The 15,613-nt window shown below is 36.5% G+C and overlaps 1 protein-coding gene across 1 annotated transcript in view; it reads left to right on the forward strand.

Annotated features, from left to right (window-relative positions):
- AKAP9 (A-kinase anchoring protein 9) overlaps positions 1 to 15,613 on the forward strand; it is an 894,005-nt gene that overhangs the window by 355,093 nt on the left and 523,299 nt on the right. The window contains exon 16 of the mRNA XM_053715709.1: positions 3,992 to 4,354. Within this exon, the coding sequence (XP_053571684.1) occupies positions 3,992 to 4,354 (363 nt within the window). The remainder of the gene's footprint in view (positions 1 to 3,991; positions 4,355 to 15,613) is intronic.

Here is a 15,613-nt window from a genome sequence, read left to right on the forward strand (position 1 = left end):
CTTGCTATAAATAGATATATCAGTCCAAAAATCATCACAGAAGTAGAGAAATATTTATTTATAAATAAATAGAACATATTCCGTTACGAAAACATTTTCACAATATGAAATATTCACATTTTCATGTACACTTTTCGAGGAGAATCCATCAAGGGCTTTGTGCAACATATTAGGGTTTTTGTGTGTTTTTTTTTTTCTATTTGTATTCTCCATTGACTTCTATGAGGAATACGTGAAAGCGCAATCGATTTGGCTGTTTGGATTACGTGGCTTAACGCGCGCGCAAAATAAGTTATTTTGCAACTTGTAATAGTTGCACAACCCAAAATGCGAAAAAGCTATGATGCACGCTGTGTTTTCGCAACTGATTTGCCAAGCGACTTGTAATCTTGCCCAAAGTTGGGTTTAGCAAACCTTACAAAAAAGTTTATATACATCTTTAAGAGTGCTACCAATGAGACCAAATAGTTACACAAAACAGGGGGTATTGGCGCACATCCACTTGCAAATAAACAACACATTTTTTAATGCTCTAAGAAATTGTCTGCAAAAAACATGTATGCTTTTATATTAAAATTAGGATCTAAGTCACACAATATAGCCCTATTCTGCTTAGCCAGTCACTTACAAGATGTACCAATGTTGACTGGTCCTAACACTACAGTACTTTGCCTTTATGAGCTGAATCATTCCTGCTTTTTCTCTTCAAAATAGAATGAGACTCCCTGCTTTATATATTTTACTGGTAAAGTCCAAAATCCGGGTAAACCTGACAATTACCCAAGCGGCTGTGGATAAAGCCCGATGTAATGTAATTCCTCTATCTACATTATTTTTTTTGCCTCTGCTTAGAGGGTTCAAGGAAGGCGCCCTCTGGCATCAACCCCAAGTGAACCTTGCCCCTCTTGAACTCCCCCGCCTGGCGGAGACAAAAAGTACAGTGAAGATTTGTGAATTACAGTGCATTGTATATATGTTTGATGCGGTGACTCAGGTGTACCCGGTTAATGCTAGGATTACCCAATTTCTTACTTTAACCGCAACATATACACAACTTGTATATATGTGTATATAGAGCCAGGGAGTTTCATTCTCTTATGAAGAGAAAAATCTGAAATTATTCAGCCCATAAAGGCAAAGTACTGTAGTGTTAGGACCAATCAACATTGGAACACCTTGTAAGTTGGTGACTGGCTGAACAGAATATAGCCATATTCTGTTACTAAGATCCCAATTTTAATATAAAAGCATAGATGTTTTTTGCAGGCAATTTTTTGCAGATACGCTCTGTTTTGTGTAATTATTTGGTCTCATTGGCAGCACTCCCAAAGATGTATATAAACTTTTTGTAAGGTGCCCTATACCCAACTTTCTATTTGTATTTATAAAAAAAAGGGAGGCTGACTTTCTTCCATTGGTTAAAGCACAACATCCAAGCTCAGGTGTACTCGTCACAGTGTAATGGAGTTTTGTATATAAAGCCTGGGAGTCTCATTCTATTATGAGGAGAAAAAGCAGGAATAATTCAGCCCATAAAGGCAAAGTACTGTAATATTAGAATCAGTCAACATTGGGGTACCTTGTAAGTGACTGGCTAAGCAGAATATGTCCATATTGTGTGACTAAGATCCCAGTTTTAATATAAAAGCATAGGTGTTTTGTGCAGGCAATTTTTGCAGCATTTGAAAATGTGTTGTTAATTTGCAAGTGGATGTGCGCCAATACCCCCTGTTTTGTGTAACTATTTGGTCTCACTGGCAGCACTTCCAAAGATGTATATAAACTTTTTGTAAGGTTTGCTTAAAGGGACACTAAACCTACATTTTTTCTTTCGTAATTCAGATAGAGCATACAATTTTAAGCAAATTTCTAATTTACTCCTATTTTCAATTTTTCTTCGTTCTCTTGCTATCTTTATTTGAAAAAGGCATCTAAGCTTTTTTTTTGGTTCAGACTCTGGACAGCACTTTTTTATTGGTGGATGAATTTATCCACCAATCAGCAAGGACAACCCAGGTTGTTCACCAAAAATGGGCTGGCATCTAAACTTACATTCTTGCATTTCAAATAAAGATACCAAGAGAATAAAGAAAATTTGATAACAGGAGTAAATTAGAAAGTTGCTTAAAATGTCATGCCCTATTTGAATCACAAAAGAAAAATTTGGGTTCAGTGTCCCTTTAACCCAACTTTGTATTTATGAAAAAGGGAGGCTGACCATCTTCCATTGGTTAAAGCACCACACCCAAGCTCAGGTGTACTCATGTCAATGTAATGGAGTTGTGTATATAAAGCCAGGGAGTCTTATTCTATTATAAAGAGAAAAAACAGGAATGGTTCAGCCCATAAAGGCAAAGTATTGTAAGTTGGTGACTGGCTAAGCAGAATATGGCCATATTGAGTGACTAAGATTCCAATTTTAATATAAAAAAATCATGTTTTCTGTAGGCAATTATTTTGCAGCATTTAAAAAGCCAATACCCTCCAGACCATTTATATTACTAATAAAGCTGATTAGTTCAGTTTTTCTGTATGTTTGTTAAGCTTATAACTTTATTTACACTTACAGTTTTCATGATCAGTAATGTAATAACAACGCATGGTGTCACATGATGTGGTCTATGACGTATGATGGACGGTTTGTTCTTTGCTTAGCATTTAAAGGAAAGAATTTTGCCGTATGAACTTGTTCCGTTTACTTTTTTCTTTCAACCCCACTACATCCTTGTGGTGTTTCTCTCTCCAGTGCAGCAGTATTTTTGCAGGGTAGGGAAGCTATGAAAATGTTCCAAATGAGTACACAAGCATTTTACAGGTTATGTAGTGTACGTAGTAGGGTTAATATTCCAAATATTTAAGATATTCTGTTTGCTATTTGTTTTTTTAATTTCATCAGATAGAAAATTTCTATGTAGTTATTAATATATAGATATTTCTAGAATTTTCCAAAATGCTCGGTGTCAGAAAAATAATTTTAGGAGCAGTTGCTTGTTAACTCTTGGGATTTGTTAAGCTTAAAGGGACATTAAATGTAGTTACTCTTCTTTAGTGTAAACATTGTAGTTTTTCTCATGTTATCCAGAGAGGCCAAAAAGCAATAGGGAGCATGGGACAAGCACAGTTTTACATAAAAGCAGGAGGTGCTTAATGTCCTTTTTAACACCACTTTCTACTAACACAACAAACATTAATATGTAGCACTGTTATCCTGTTTAAAGGGCCATGGAAGTCTGGAATTCTGCCTCTAAGAACTATATTGCCCTGTATTACAACAGCATAATAGATGTTATATTACTTGCAGCAAGATGAAAACAAACGTTTTTTTCATAGTAAAATTCTTAATCAAAGTCCCATTCTGTAACACAGGATACGCTCCAACGCATGCGCAATATTAGAGCCTAAGGTAATCAGTGACTGCTAAAATGTCACACAAAAGCTGCTGTAGAGCAAGCAATATTTATCAGAGCTGGCAACACCAGCATAATATTGTACATGCACGTGGCTGAGAATCCTATCTAGGTAGCCATCAGTAATAGGACTGCATAATGAGTCAAACAGAGAGCTTGGGAAATGCTGTAAATTCAAAATACATTTAGAATTAAAGAAGACAGAAAATCATGGTGAATCTATTTACAATAATAATTTATCACATACAAACTTTACATTGCTGCATACATTATTTATTCAGCGCTATGTCCTTTCAGTGTTCACAAAGTAATTAATATATTATTAAGCATCATCATGAATTCTGCCTTTGTAGTTTTACATCATTCATTTTGTATTTGAACATTGTTATATGTAGTAGGAGGTTTTTGCCACAATAGTCAGGACATCTTTCTACCAATTTTGTACATTTTCTGGTGTCTGAAGAGGTTATTGTAAATGAGTTTTAAAATTAACCATAACCAATTGCAGAAAGAATGACAGCCCAAAGAAGAGCTTTATTATAGAACATATTTTTTTAACAGTGATTTCTCTCTAACTATTTTAGGTTATTGTTGAGATGACAATAGCATTTGCCCAGAAAACTGAACTTGCAAGGCTAGCTGCTATAAAGAATGGTGAAATAGCCGAGCAACAAGAGGACAGGGAGAACCTTGATACCGAGGATTCTGATCATGACGGTGGCAGATGTATGATTAGTGAAGAGCACCAACATCAGCTGCAATCAATTGATTTGACATCACAAGTGGAGATCCAGAGAGCTTTATCAGAACATGATTTTAGTGGAGTAGAATTAGTTGTCATTCAGTCATCAGAGACCTCATTAAGCACAGAGAAGGATGATGTTCCAAGTCTAAAACATCTAGACCAAAATGTTCCTCATGTGAAAACTGTTGTTCTCAAAGAAGACGTAAGTACAAAAATGTCCTTTTATTTTTATTAATTCCAAAGCCTTTTTGTCATACAATGTTTTATTCAGTGAAGTCAAAGGGTGGGTGACTGACATTTGTGAGTCATCTTATTACACCATAGAAATGATAGCTTTGGAAGGAAACTTGTGTAAGTGAATCTGGTCCATATGCTTAAAGGGACATTAAACTAGCACAGTTACTACTCATCCTACTATTGTTTTTCCTCCTGTACCTGCAGCTGTCTATAAAGCCATTCTATTATTTTAACCCTTCAAAACCACTAAAAAAGGAGGAAAAGTATGTCTTTTTGTGCTCATGTTTGGTACTCCTTTGGGATGAGGACAGTGAATTACTATCCTTAAAAACTCCATAAACAAATACATGCTTGTTAGTCTAAAAGAAGGGGACTTGTGGCTGTGAGGAAGAAATAGTTGGCTTTTTGTGTGTGATCATGCTCCTTACTCTAGGGCAGCGATGATTAACCTTGGCACCCTTGATGTTTTGGAAATACATTTCCCATTTCTTATTGCTCTAGTAATTTTTGAGATGTAAGATTTTAAAACATGCTGGCTGAAAGTTGTTAAAGTTTTCATGTGTGCAAGTAATTGCTGTTCATATTTTTTATATATATATTTTTTTTATGCTTTAATGTCTAAATGAACATTAGTGTTTTCAAAATTGACAAAACATTAAGCCAGTTTTCATTCAAAAAAAGCAAACATGAGCAAGTGAAATGTATACAAACGTATATGTTGTTTTAAGAAACGTCAAATATTTGCTTTACTAGGGAATGGTCTATACGTTGAGTCTTCACTTTGAGACTCAAGGCATAGAAGGGGTAATTTCTTCATCATAACAGTAAGTATGATATCAATTAAATGCTATCTAGTAGGAGGTTTTGCCTTGATATTACATTACAGTCTATTTACAAATCTTTTAGCAGAAAATTATAAAGCATTATACTTTTTAAGAAAGCAGTGCTGTGTATGGAATTAATGTTTGATTCACTGTGTAACCGGTAATCAGTGGGGATTTTTTTCCATGGAAAGTTCTGTAATCTTTTTGTTTTGGTTTTTAATAAGTCTTTTTTTATTTTTCTTGTTTATATTTAAGTTTGTCATACAACAGAATGTTTTGGAGATTGCTTATTTTCTCAGCAGTTTTATATACCTATTAAATGATGACTTCAATACTACAGACTATAAATGCAGAACAATACTATGGGGGTCTAGTATGGGTGTGCTGATTTTCTTCTGAGAACTGTAGAGGAGAGACTGTAACTTTTTCCTACAGGAAACTCGCTGTTTTTGCAAATCTAAGGGTTATCATGAATTATTTGGCAATATGTGTTTTTATAATTGCACTATTGCTTGCAAATATCTGCCTAGGTTATTATACACAGTTAAAGGGGCATTAAACAGAGGTTTTTTTATTCAGATAGAACATACAATTTTAAACTAATGTACTTCTATTATCAAATTTGCTCAATTCTCTTGGTATTCTTTGTTGAAGGAACATCAATGCACTACTGGACCTAGCTGAACACTGTTGAGCCAATGACAAGAGGCATGTGTGTAGCCACCAATCTCCAGCTACATCCCAGTAGTGCATTGCTCCTCCTGAGCCTACCTAGGTATGCTTTTCAACAAAGGATACTCAAAGAACAAAGTATGTTTCATAATAGAAATACATTGAAAAGTCTCTTACATGACAAGCTGTATCTGAAACATGAATGTTTATTTTTGCCTTTTATTTACTTTTAATAATAATGCAGCATAATTGTGCTATAACCTACGTGTGACAATGGCTGTCCCCTGCGGTACTATACAAGTACAGAACAAATTAAGTCAGATAAGAGCTCTCAATGTGATATATACAAGTCCTGTGCATAATTCAATAGAGAAGTACAGAGAATGTTATCATACATAACAACATGAGTCAGTTATAAGAGATCTCAGTGTGATATATACAAGTCCTGTGCATAATTCAATAGAGAAGTTCAGAGAATGTTATCATACATAACATGAGTCAGTTATAAGAGCTCTCAATGTGATATATACAAGTCCTGTGCATAATTCAATATTGATTGGACCCTGGGCAAAAATTTTCTTGCCCCCCCCCCCCCCCATGCAATTTTGCTCTCCACCCCAACATCCCAAAAAACAACTAAATCAATTTTTTTTATTATTATTAGCCCAGCCGTGGATCATCCACTGCTGGGCTAATCATTTTGCCCTGTGTTAAAGACGGTCCTGCATGAGTCAGTTATAAGAGATCTCAATGTGATTTATACAAGTCCTGTGCATAATTCAATAGAGAAGTACAGAGAATGTTATTATACATAACATGAGTCAGTTATAAGAGCTCTCAATGTGATACATACAAGTCCTGTGCATAATTCAATAGAGAAGTACAGAGAATGTTATTATACATAACAACGTGAGTCAGTTATAATAGATCTCAATGTGATATATACAAGTCCTGTGCATAATTCAATAGAGAAGTTCAGAGAATGTTATCATACATAACATGAGTCAGTTATAAGAGATCTCAATGTGATTTATACAAGTCCTGTGCATAATTCAATAGAGAAGTACAGAGAATGTTATCCTACATAACAACGTGAGTCAGTTATAATAGATCTCAATGTGATATATACAAGTCCTGTGCATAATTCAATAGAGAAGTACAGAGAATGTTATCATACATAACATGAGTCAGTTATAAGAGCTCTCAATGTGATTTGTTCAAGTCCTGTGCATAATTCAATAGAGAAGTACAGAGAATGTTATTATATATAACATGAGTCAGTTATAAGAGCTCTCAATGTGATATATACAAGTCATGTGCATAATTCAATAGAGAAGTACAGAGAATGTTATCATACATAACATGAGTCAGTTACAAGAGCTCTCAATGTGATATATACAAGTCCTGTGCATAATTCAATAGAGAATGTTATTATACATAACATGAGTCAGTTATAAGAGATCTCAATGTGATATATACAAGTCCTGTGCATAATTCAATAGAAAAGTACAGAGAATGTTATCATACATAACATGAGTCAGTTATAAGAGATCTCAATGTGATATATTCAAGTCCTGTGCATAATTCAATAGAGAAGTACAGAGAATGTTATCATACATAACATGAGTCAGTTATAAGAGATCTCAATGTGATATATACAAGTCCTGTGCATAATTCAATAGAGAAGTACAGAGAATGTTATTATACATAACAACGTGAGTCAGTTATAATAGATCTCAATGTGATATATACAAGTCCTGTGCATAATTCAATAGAGAAGTACAGAGAATGTTATTATACATAACATGAGTCAGTTATAAGAGCTCTCAATGTGATATATACAAGTCCTGTGCATAATTCAATAGAGAAGTACAGAGAATGTTATTATACATAACATGAGTCAGTTATAAGAGCTCTCAATGTGATATATACAAGTCCTGTGCATAATTCAATAGAGAAGTACAGAGAATGTTATCATACATAACATGAGTCAGTTATAAGAGATCTCAATGTGATATATACAAGTCCTGTGCATAATTCAATAGAGAAGTACAGAGAATGTTATCATACATAACATGAGTCAGTTATAAGAGATCTCAATGTGATATATACAAGTCCTGTGCATAATTCAATAGAGAAGTTCAGAGATTGTTATCATACATAACATGAGTCCAGGGCCGTCTTTAATATTGATTGGACCCTGGGCAAAAATTTTCTTGCCCCCCCCCCCCATGCAATTTTGCTCTCCACCCCAACATCCCAAAAAACAACTAAATCAATTTTTTTTTATTATTATTAGCCCAGCCGTGGATCATCCACTGCTGGGCTAATCATTTAAAAAAAAAAAAAAATTTTTTTTTTTTTTTAGGACTCTTGGGCCCCTCGACAGAGACTGGGCCCAGGGCAGCTGCCCCTTTTGCCCTGTGTTAAAGACGGTCCTGCATGAGTCAGTTATAAGAGATCTCAATGTGATTTATACAAGTCCTGTGCATAATTCAATAGAGAAGTACAGAGAATGTTATTATACATAACATGAGTCAGTTATAAGAGCTCTCAATGTGATACATACAAGTCCTGTGCATAATTCAATAGAGAAGTACAGAGAATGTTATTATACATAACAACGTGAGTCAGTTATAATAGATCTCAATGTGATATATACAAGTCCTGTGCATAATTCAATAGAGAAGTTAAGAGAATGTTATCATACATAACATGAGTCAGTTATAAGAGATCTCAATGTGATTTATACAAGTCCTGTGCATAATTCAATAGAGAAGTACAGAGAATGTTATCCTACATAACAACGTGAGTCAGTTATAATAGATCTCAATGTGATATATACAAGTCCTGTGCATAATTCAATAGAGAAGTACAGAGAATGTTATCATACATAACATGAGTCAGTTATAAGAGCTCTCAATGTGATTTGTTCAAGTCCTGTGCATAATTCAATAGAGAAGTACAGAGAATGTTATTATATATAACATGAGTCAGTTATAAGAGCTCTCAATGTGATTTATACAAGTCATGTGCATAATTCAATAGAGAAGTACAGAGAATGTTATCATACATAACATGAGTCAGTTACAAGAGCTCTCAATGTGATATATACAAGTCCTGTGCATAATTCAATAGAGAATGTTATTATACATAACATGAGTCAGTTATAAGAGATCTCAATGTGATATATACAAGTCCTGTGCATAATTCAATAGAAAAGTACAGAGAATGTTATCATACATAACATGAGTCAGTTATAAGAGATCTCAATGTGATATATACAAGTCCTGTGCATAATTCAATAGAGAAGTACAGAGAATGTTATCATACATAGCATGAGTCAGTTATAAGAGATCTCAATGTGATATATACAAGTCCTGTGCATAATTCAATAGAGAAGTACAGAGAATGTTATTATACATAACAACGTGAGTCAGTTATAATAGATCTCAATGTGATATATACAAGTCCTGTGCATAATTCAATAGAGAAGTACAGAGAATGTTATTATACATAACATGAGTCAGTTATAAGAGCTCTCAATGTGATATATACAAGTCCTGTGCATAATTCAATAGAGAAGTACAGAGAATGTTATCATATATAACATGAGTCAGTTATAAGAGATCTCAATGTGATATATATAAGTCCTGTGCATAATTCAATAGAGAAGTACAGAGAATGTTATCATATATAACATGAGTCAGTTATAAGAGATCTCAATGTGATATATATAAGTCCTGTGCATAATTCAATAGAGAAGTACAGAGAATGTTATCATACATAACATGAGTCAGTTATAAGAGATCGCAATGTGATATATACAGGTCCTGTGCATAATTCAATAGAGAAGTACAGAGAATGTTATCATACATAACAACATGAGTCAGTTATAAGCGCTCTCAATGTGATATATACATGTCTAATAGGTTAATACATTAATATTACCAACATTTTCTCTTTGTGGTTTAAAGTTTCTGATCATTATTGTTATGTTCAAGTACTAGAAGTTATGATTGAGGCTGTTGGGAATTTATGTTTTAGGGTTTTGTTCAGAATTGTTTTGTTTTCCGAATATAGTGCCCTCATTTCCTACATTTTATGAGGTATACATGGTAAGATTATGCACAGTTTGAATAGTCATGTATTTTATTCTGTTTTATTTATGGTAGTAAAATGTTTGTTCACAAGGGAATCAGTTGCTGTTTTGGGTTGTGACCTCTGGCTTTCAAAGGATAAATTAATGGCATTATTCTTAAAGAAACAAACCCAATTTTTTTTTCTTTCATGATTTAGAAAGAGCACACAATTTTGAATACCGCCCATGTGCATTGCTATTTATTCAGCAAAGGATATCTGAAGAATCAAGCAAATTAAATAATAGAAGTAAATTGGAATGTTGCTTAAAATTGCATTTTCTATCTGAATCATAATAGAAAAATCTTGGGTTTCTTGTCACTTTAATATATTTGGTGCTTAAAGGAGGATTAAAACCAAAAATTTTCTTTCATGATTCAGATAGAAAATGCAATTTTAAACACCTTTCCTACTTACTTCTGTCACCATTCTCTTGGTATCCTTTGTTGAAGGAGCAGCAATGCACTACTGGGAGCTAGCTGAATACTCATGGTGAGACAATCGAGGCATATGTGTGCAGCCACCAATCACCAGCTTGCTCCCAGTAGTGCATTGCTGTTTCTGAGCCTACCTTGGTATACTTTCAACAAAGGATACCAAGAGAACAACGCAAATTAGATAATAAAACTAAATTAGAACATGTAATTTTAAACAACTTTCCATTTAATAAAGTTTAATTTTAACTTTACTATCCATTAATTAAGATACAGCATACATTTTAAAACAACTTTTCAGTTTTGCTCTGTTCCCTTGGTATACTTTGTAAAAGGAGGAGCAATACACTACTGGGAGCTAGCTGAACACATTGGTAAGCCAATAGCAAGAGGCAAATGAGATATTAGAAGTAAAATGAAGAGTTGTTTAAAATTACATGCTCAATCTAAATAATGAAGGAAGCATTTAGGGTTTTATGTCCCTTTAATGTGTGTGGTAGTGTTGTTTTATAGTGAGGTGGAATTCATTAAATATTTTATACAATTGAAGATTCATCTGCTTTCCAGATTATTTTAGTGAAAGTATACCTAGGATCTTATGCTGCAAGTGGATAGCAAATCTTTTTACTGCTTTGTAAGGTATAGTTTAGTGGTTAGTATTTCAGGAAGATGCCCAAGCAATAAGTCAGAGACAAATTTATTTTCTTTAAATGGACCGTCTACTCCAAAATGTTTAAAAAGATAGATAACACTACCCATTCCCCAGCTTTGCACAACCACCATTGTTATATTAATATACTTTATAACATTTTAAACCTCTAAAAGTTTCTGCCTGTCTTTAAGCCTTTGCCGCCTCTTATCTCAGTGCATTTTTATAACTTTTCACAGCAAGACAATGCTAGTTCATGTGTGCCAGATAACATTGTTCTTGCTCCTGTGGAGTTATTCATGAGTCAGCACTAGCTAAAAGGCAAGTCTGTAAATAGCACTGAGATAAGGGGGCAAGGTAATCAGAGGTAAAAAGTATATTAATTCCTTAGTGACCGAGGACGTGCAGGGTACGTCCGAAAAAAAAAAAGGCAATTAACGCCTGAGGACATATCCTGCACGTCCTCGGCTAAAGTGAGTGCTGGAAGCGATCAAGATCGCTTCCAGACACTATTACAGTACTGCAGGCATACCTCGATGTCCAGGCATCCCTGCAGTACTGTTCCGGAGTGCTGGGACCGGATTGATCACTCCCCCTTGAGTGATCACTTCCGGTTTTGCTCCACCTGGAGCCCGGCAGTGCAGCAGAGCATCGGAAGCGATCGGACACGCTTCCGATGCTCTGCTAGTGTGCTAAGTGCCTCGGTGGGTCGAGGCACTTAGTATATAAATTAAATAAAAAATGTAAAAAAACAAACAAACGGGTAATAAAATAAAAAAGCCCCTATATAGCCCCCCCTCCCCCATGAGGCTTCCAAAATGGCGATGCCCAGTGCATCATGGGGCCTCTGGGGGTGTCCCTAGCCTGCCTCATCATAGGGGCAAGCTAGGGTCACCCAATCTGAGCCTTCCAACAAAAAAAAAATAATAATAATAAAATCTCCCATTTGTCTGATCAGGTCAATATTTGTAAATATTGACTCTGATCAGTGTGGATCTCCCTCCCTCTCCTCACTTGTGATTTTGTTGGAGAGAGACCTGTATTTAGCAGAGAGAGATTTATTTCTTTTATTTGTTAAAAAATTTAAAATCCAAAGGCTCTTTTCAGAGCCATTAACCCCTAGCTTGCCAGTGATCGCTATACATCACTGGCATTAGCATAGCTGTACTTTTTTGCTGTCTGTGCATTTTTTTTAGGGGTTAATTTTTGTTGTTGTAATTTTTAAAAAAACCCAAAGGCTCCTTTCAGAGCCATTTAGCTAATTTAATTTAATTTAAAGACTATTTAACCCCTAGCTTTCCAGTGATCGCTATACATCACTGCCATTAGCATAGCTGTACTTTCTCCAACATTGGTGTGTCCGGTCCACGGCGTCATCCATTACTTGTGGGATATTCTCCTCCCCCACAGGGAAAGGCAAGGAGAGCACACAGCAAGAGCTGTACATATAGTCCCTCCCAGGCTCCGCCCCCCAGTCATTCTTGCCGCTCTGAACAAGTAGCATCTCCTCGGGGATGGTGAGGAGTTTGTGGTGTTTAGTTGTAGTTTTTTATTCTTCTATCAAGAGTTTATTTTAAAATAGTGCTGGTATGTACTATTTACTCTGAAACAGAAAGAGATGAAGAGTTCTGTTTAAAAGAGGTGTATGATTTTAGCAGCAGTAACTAAAATCAATTGCTGTTCCCACACAGGACTGTTGAGATGAGAGAACTTCAGTTGGGGGGAACAGTTTTCAGACTTTTCTGCTCAAGGTATGACTAGCCATTTTTCTAACAAGACTAATGCTGGAAAGCTGTCATTTTTCCCTTAGTCAAAACAAACAGAATAAAGGGCTTATTATGGGCTATAAACTGGTAGACACTTTTAGGGGCTAAATCGATTGCTTTATTTAAGTATTATATGCAGTTTGAAGTTGAATTTCACACTTTTATAACATTGGGGAACGTTTTTAGCACCAGGCACTTGTTTAGACACCTTCCCAGTCAGGAAGGGCCTTTCTCTGTAGTAGGCAGAGCCTCATTTTCGCGCCATTATTGCGCAGTTACTTTTGAGTACAGTACATGCAGCTGCATGTGTGAGGGTCTGGAATCCACTAAAAACGTTCCTAGAAGGCTTCATTTGGTATCTTATATCCCCCTGGGATTGGTGAAGTCGCACCAAAGGCTGTGGCTTGGACTGTAAGGGGGTTAAAATTGTAAACGGCTCCGGTTTCAACATTTTAAGGGTTAACAGCTTGAAAATTGGGGTGCAATACTTTGAATGTATTAAGACACTGTGGTGAAAATTTGGTAAAGATTCGATAATTCCTTCATAGTTTTTCACATATTCAGTAATAAAGTGTGCCCTGTTTTAACATTTAAAGAGACAGTAATGGTTTTGTTTTAAAACGGTTTTTGTGCTTTATTAACCAGTTTAAGCCAGTTTAACATGTCTGTACCTTCAGATAGATCATGTTCTGTATGTATGGTAGCCAATGTGGTTTCCCCTTCAAATATGTGTGATAATTGTGCCATAGCGTCCAAACAAAGTAAGGACAGTACTGTCACAAATTGTAAAGTTGCCCAGGATGATTCCTCAGATGAAGGAAGTGGACATAGTTCTACATCATCTCCTTCTGTGTCTATACCAGTTATGCCCGCGCAGGCGACCCCTAGTACTTCTAGTGCGCCAATGCTTGTTACTATGCAGCGATTGACGGCAGTAATGAATAACTCCATAGCTAATATTTTATCCAAAATGCCAGCATTTCAGAGAAAGCGCGATTGCTCTGTTTTAAACACTGTAGAGCAGGAGGGTGCTGATGATAATTTTTCGGTCATACCCTCACACCAATCTGAAGTGGCAGTGAGGGAGGGTTTGTCAGATGGGGAAATTTATGATAGGAAGAATTTCTCAGCAGGCAGAACCTGATGTTGTGACATTTAAATTTAAATTAGAGCATCTCCGCGCATTACTTAAGGAGGTGCTATCTACTCTGAATGATTGTGACAATCTGGTCATCCCAGAAAAATTGTGCAAGATGGACAAGTTCCTAGAGGTCCCGGTGCACCCTGATGCCTTTCCGATACCTAAAAGGGTGGCGGACATAGTGAATAAGGAGTGGGAGAAGCCAGGCATACCTTTTGTCCCTCCTCCTATATTTAAGAAATTACTCCCTATAGTCGACCCCAGGAAGGACATATGGCAAACAGTCCCTAAGGTCGAGGGGGCGGTTTCTACACTAGCCAAACGCACGACCATTCCCATTGAGGACAATTGTGCTTTCATAGATCCTATGGATAACAATTGGAGGGTTTGCTTAAAAAGATTTTTGTACAGCAAGGTTACCTCCTTCAACCTATATTCGTGCATTATTCCTGTCACTACAGCGGCGTGGTTCTGGTTTGAGGAACTGGAAAAGTCGCTCAGTAGGGAGACTCCTTATGAGGAAGTCATGGACAGAATTCACGCACTTAAGTTAGCTAATTCCTTTATTTCAGACGCCGCTTAGCAGTTAGCGAGATTAGCGGCGAAATATTCAGGGTTTGCAATTGTGGCGCGCAGAGCGCTCTGGCTAAAGTCTTGGTCGGCGGATGTATCTTCCAAGACCAAATTGCTTAATATCCCTTTCAAAGGTAAGACCCTTTTTGGGCCAAAATTGAAAGAAATTATTTCAGACATCACTGGGGGAAGGGCCCATGCCCTCCCACAGAATAGGCCTTTCAAGGCTAAGAATAAGTCCAATTTTAGTTCCTTTCGCAATTCAGGAACGGACCGGCTTCTAACTCGGCAGCCTCTAGACAAGAAGGTAACGCTTCCCAGACTAAACCAGCTTGGAAACCAATGGAAGGCTGGAATAAAGGTAAACAGGCCAAGAAGCCTACTGCTTCTACCTAAACAGCATGAAGGGGTAGTCCCCGATCCGGGACCGGATCTTGTAGGGGGCAGACTCTCTCTCTTTGCTCAGGCTTGGGCAAGAGATGTTCAGGATCCCTGGGCACTAGAAATAGTCTCTCAGGGTTATCTTCTGGAATTCAAGGAACTACCCCCAAGGGGAAGGTTCCACATGTCTCACTTATCTTTAAACCAAATAAAGAGACAGGCATTCTTACATTGTGTAGAAGACCTGTTAAAGATGGGAGTGATACACCCAGTTCCAACTGTGGAACAAGGTCAGGGGTTTTTACTCAAATCTGTTTGTAGTTCCTAAAAAGAGAGGGAACTTTCAGACCATTTCTCGATTTAAAAATTCTAAACAAATTTCTCAGAGTTCCATCGTTCAAAATGGAAACCATTCGAACAATTTTACCTACAATCCAGGAGGGTCATTCTATGACTACCGTGGATTTAAAGGATGCATATCTACATATTCCTATCCACAAAGATCATCATCAGTTCCTAAGGTTCGCCTTTCTGGACAAGCATTACCAGTTCGTGGCTCTCCCATTCGGGCTAGCCACTGCTCCAAGGATTTTCACAAAGGTGCTAGGGTCCCTTCTAGCGGTTCTAAGACCAAGGGGTATTGC

Source organism: Bombina bombina, chromosome 5 (genome assembly GCF_027579735.1).
Source record: "Bombina bombina isolate aBomBom1 chromosome 5, aBomBom1.pri, whole genome shotgun sequence".
Taxonomy (NCBI): domain Eukaryota; kingdom Metazoa; phylum Chordata; class Amphibia; order Anura; family Bombinatoridae; genus Bombina; species Bombina bombina.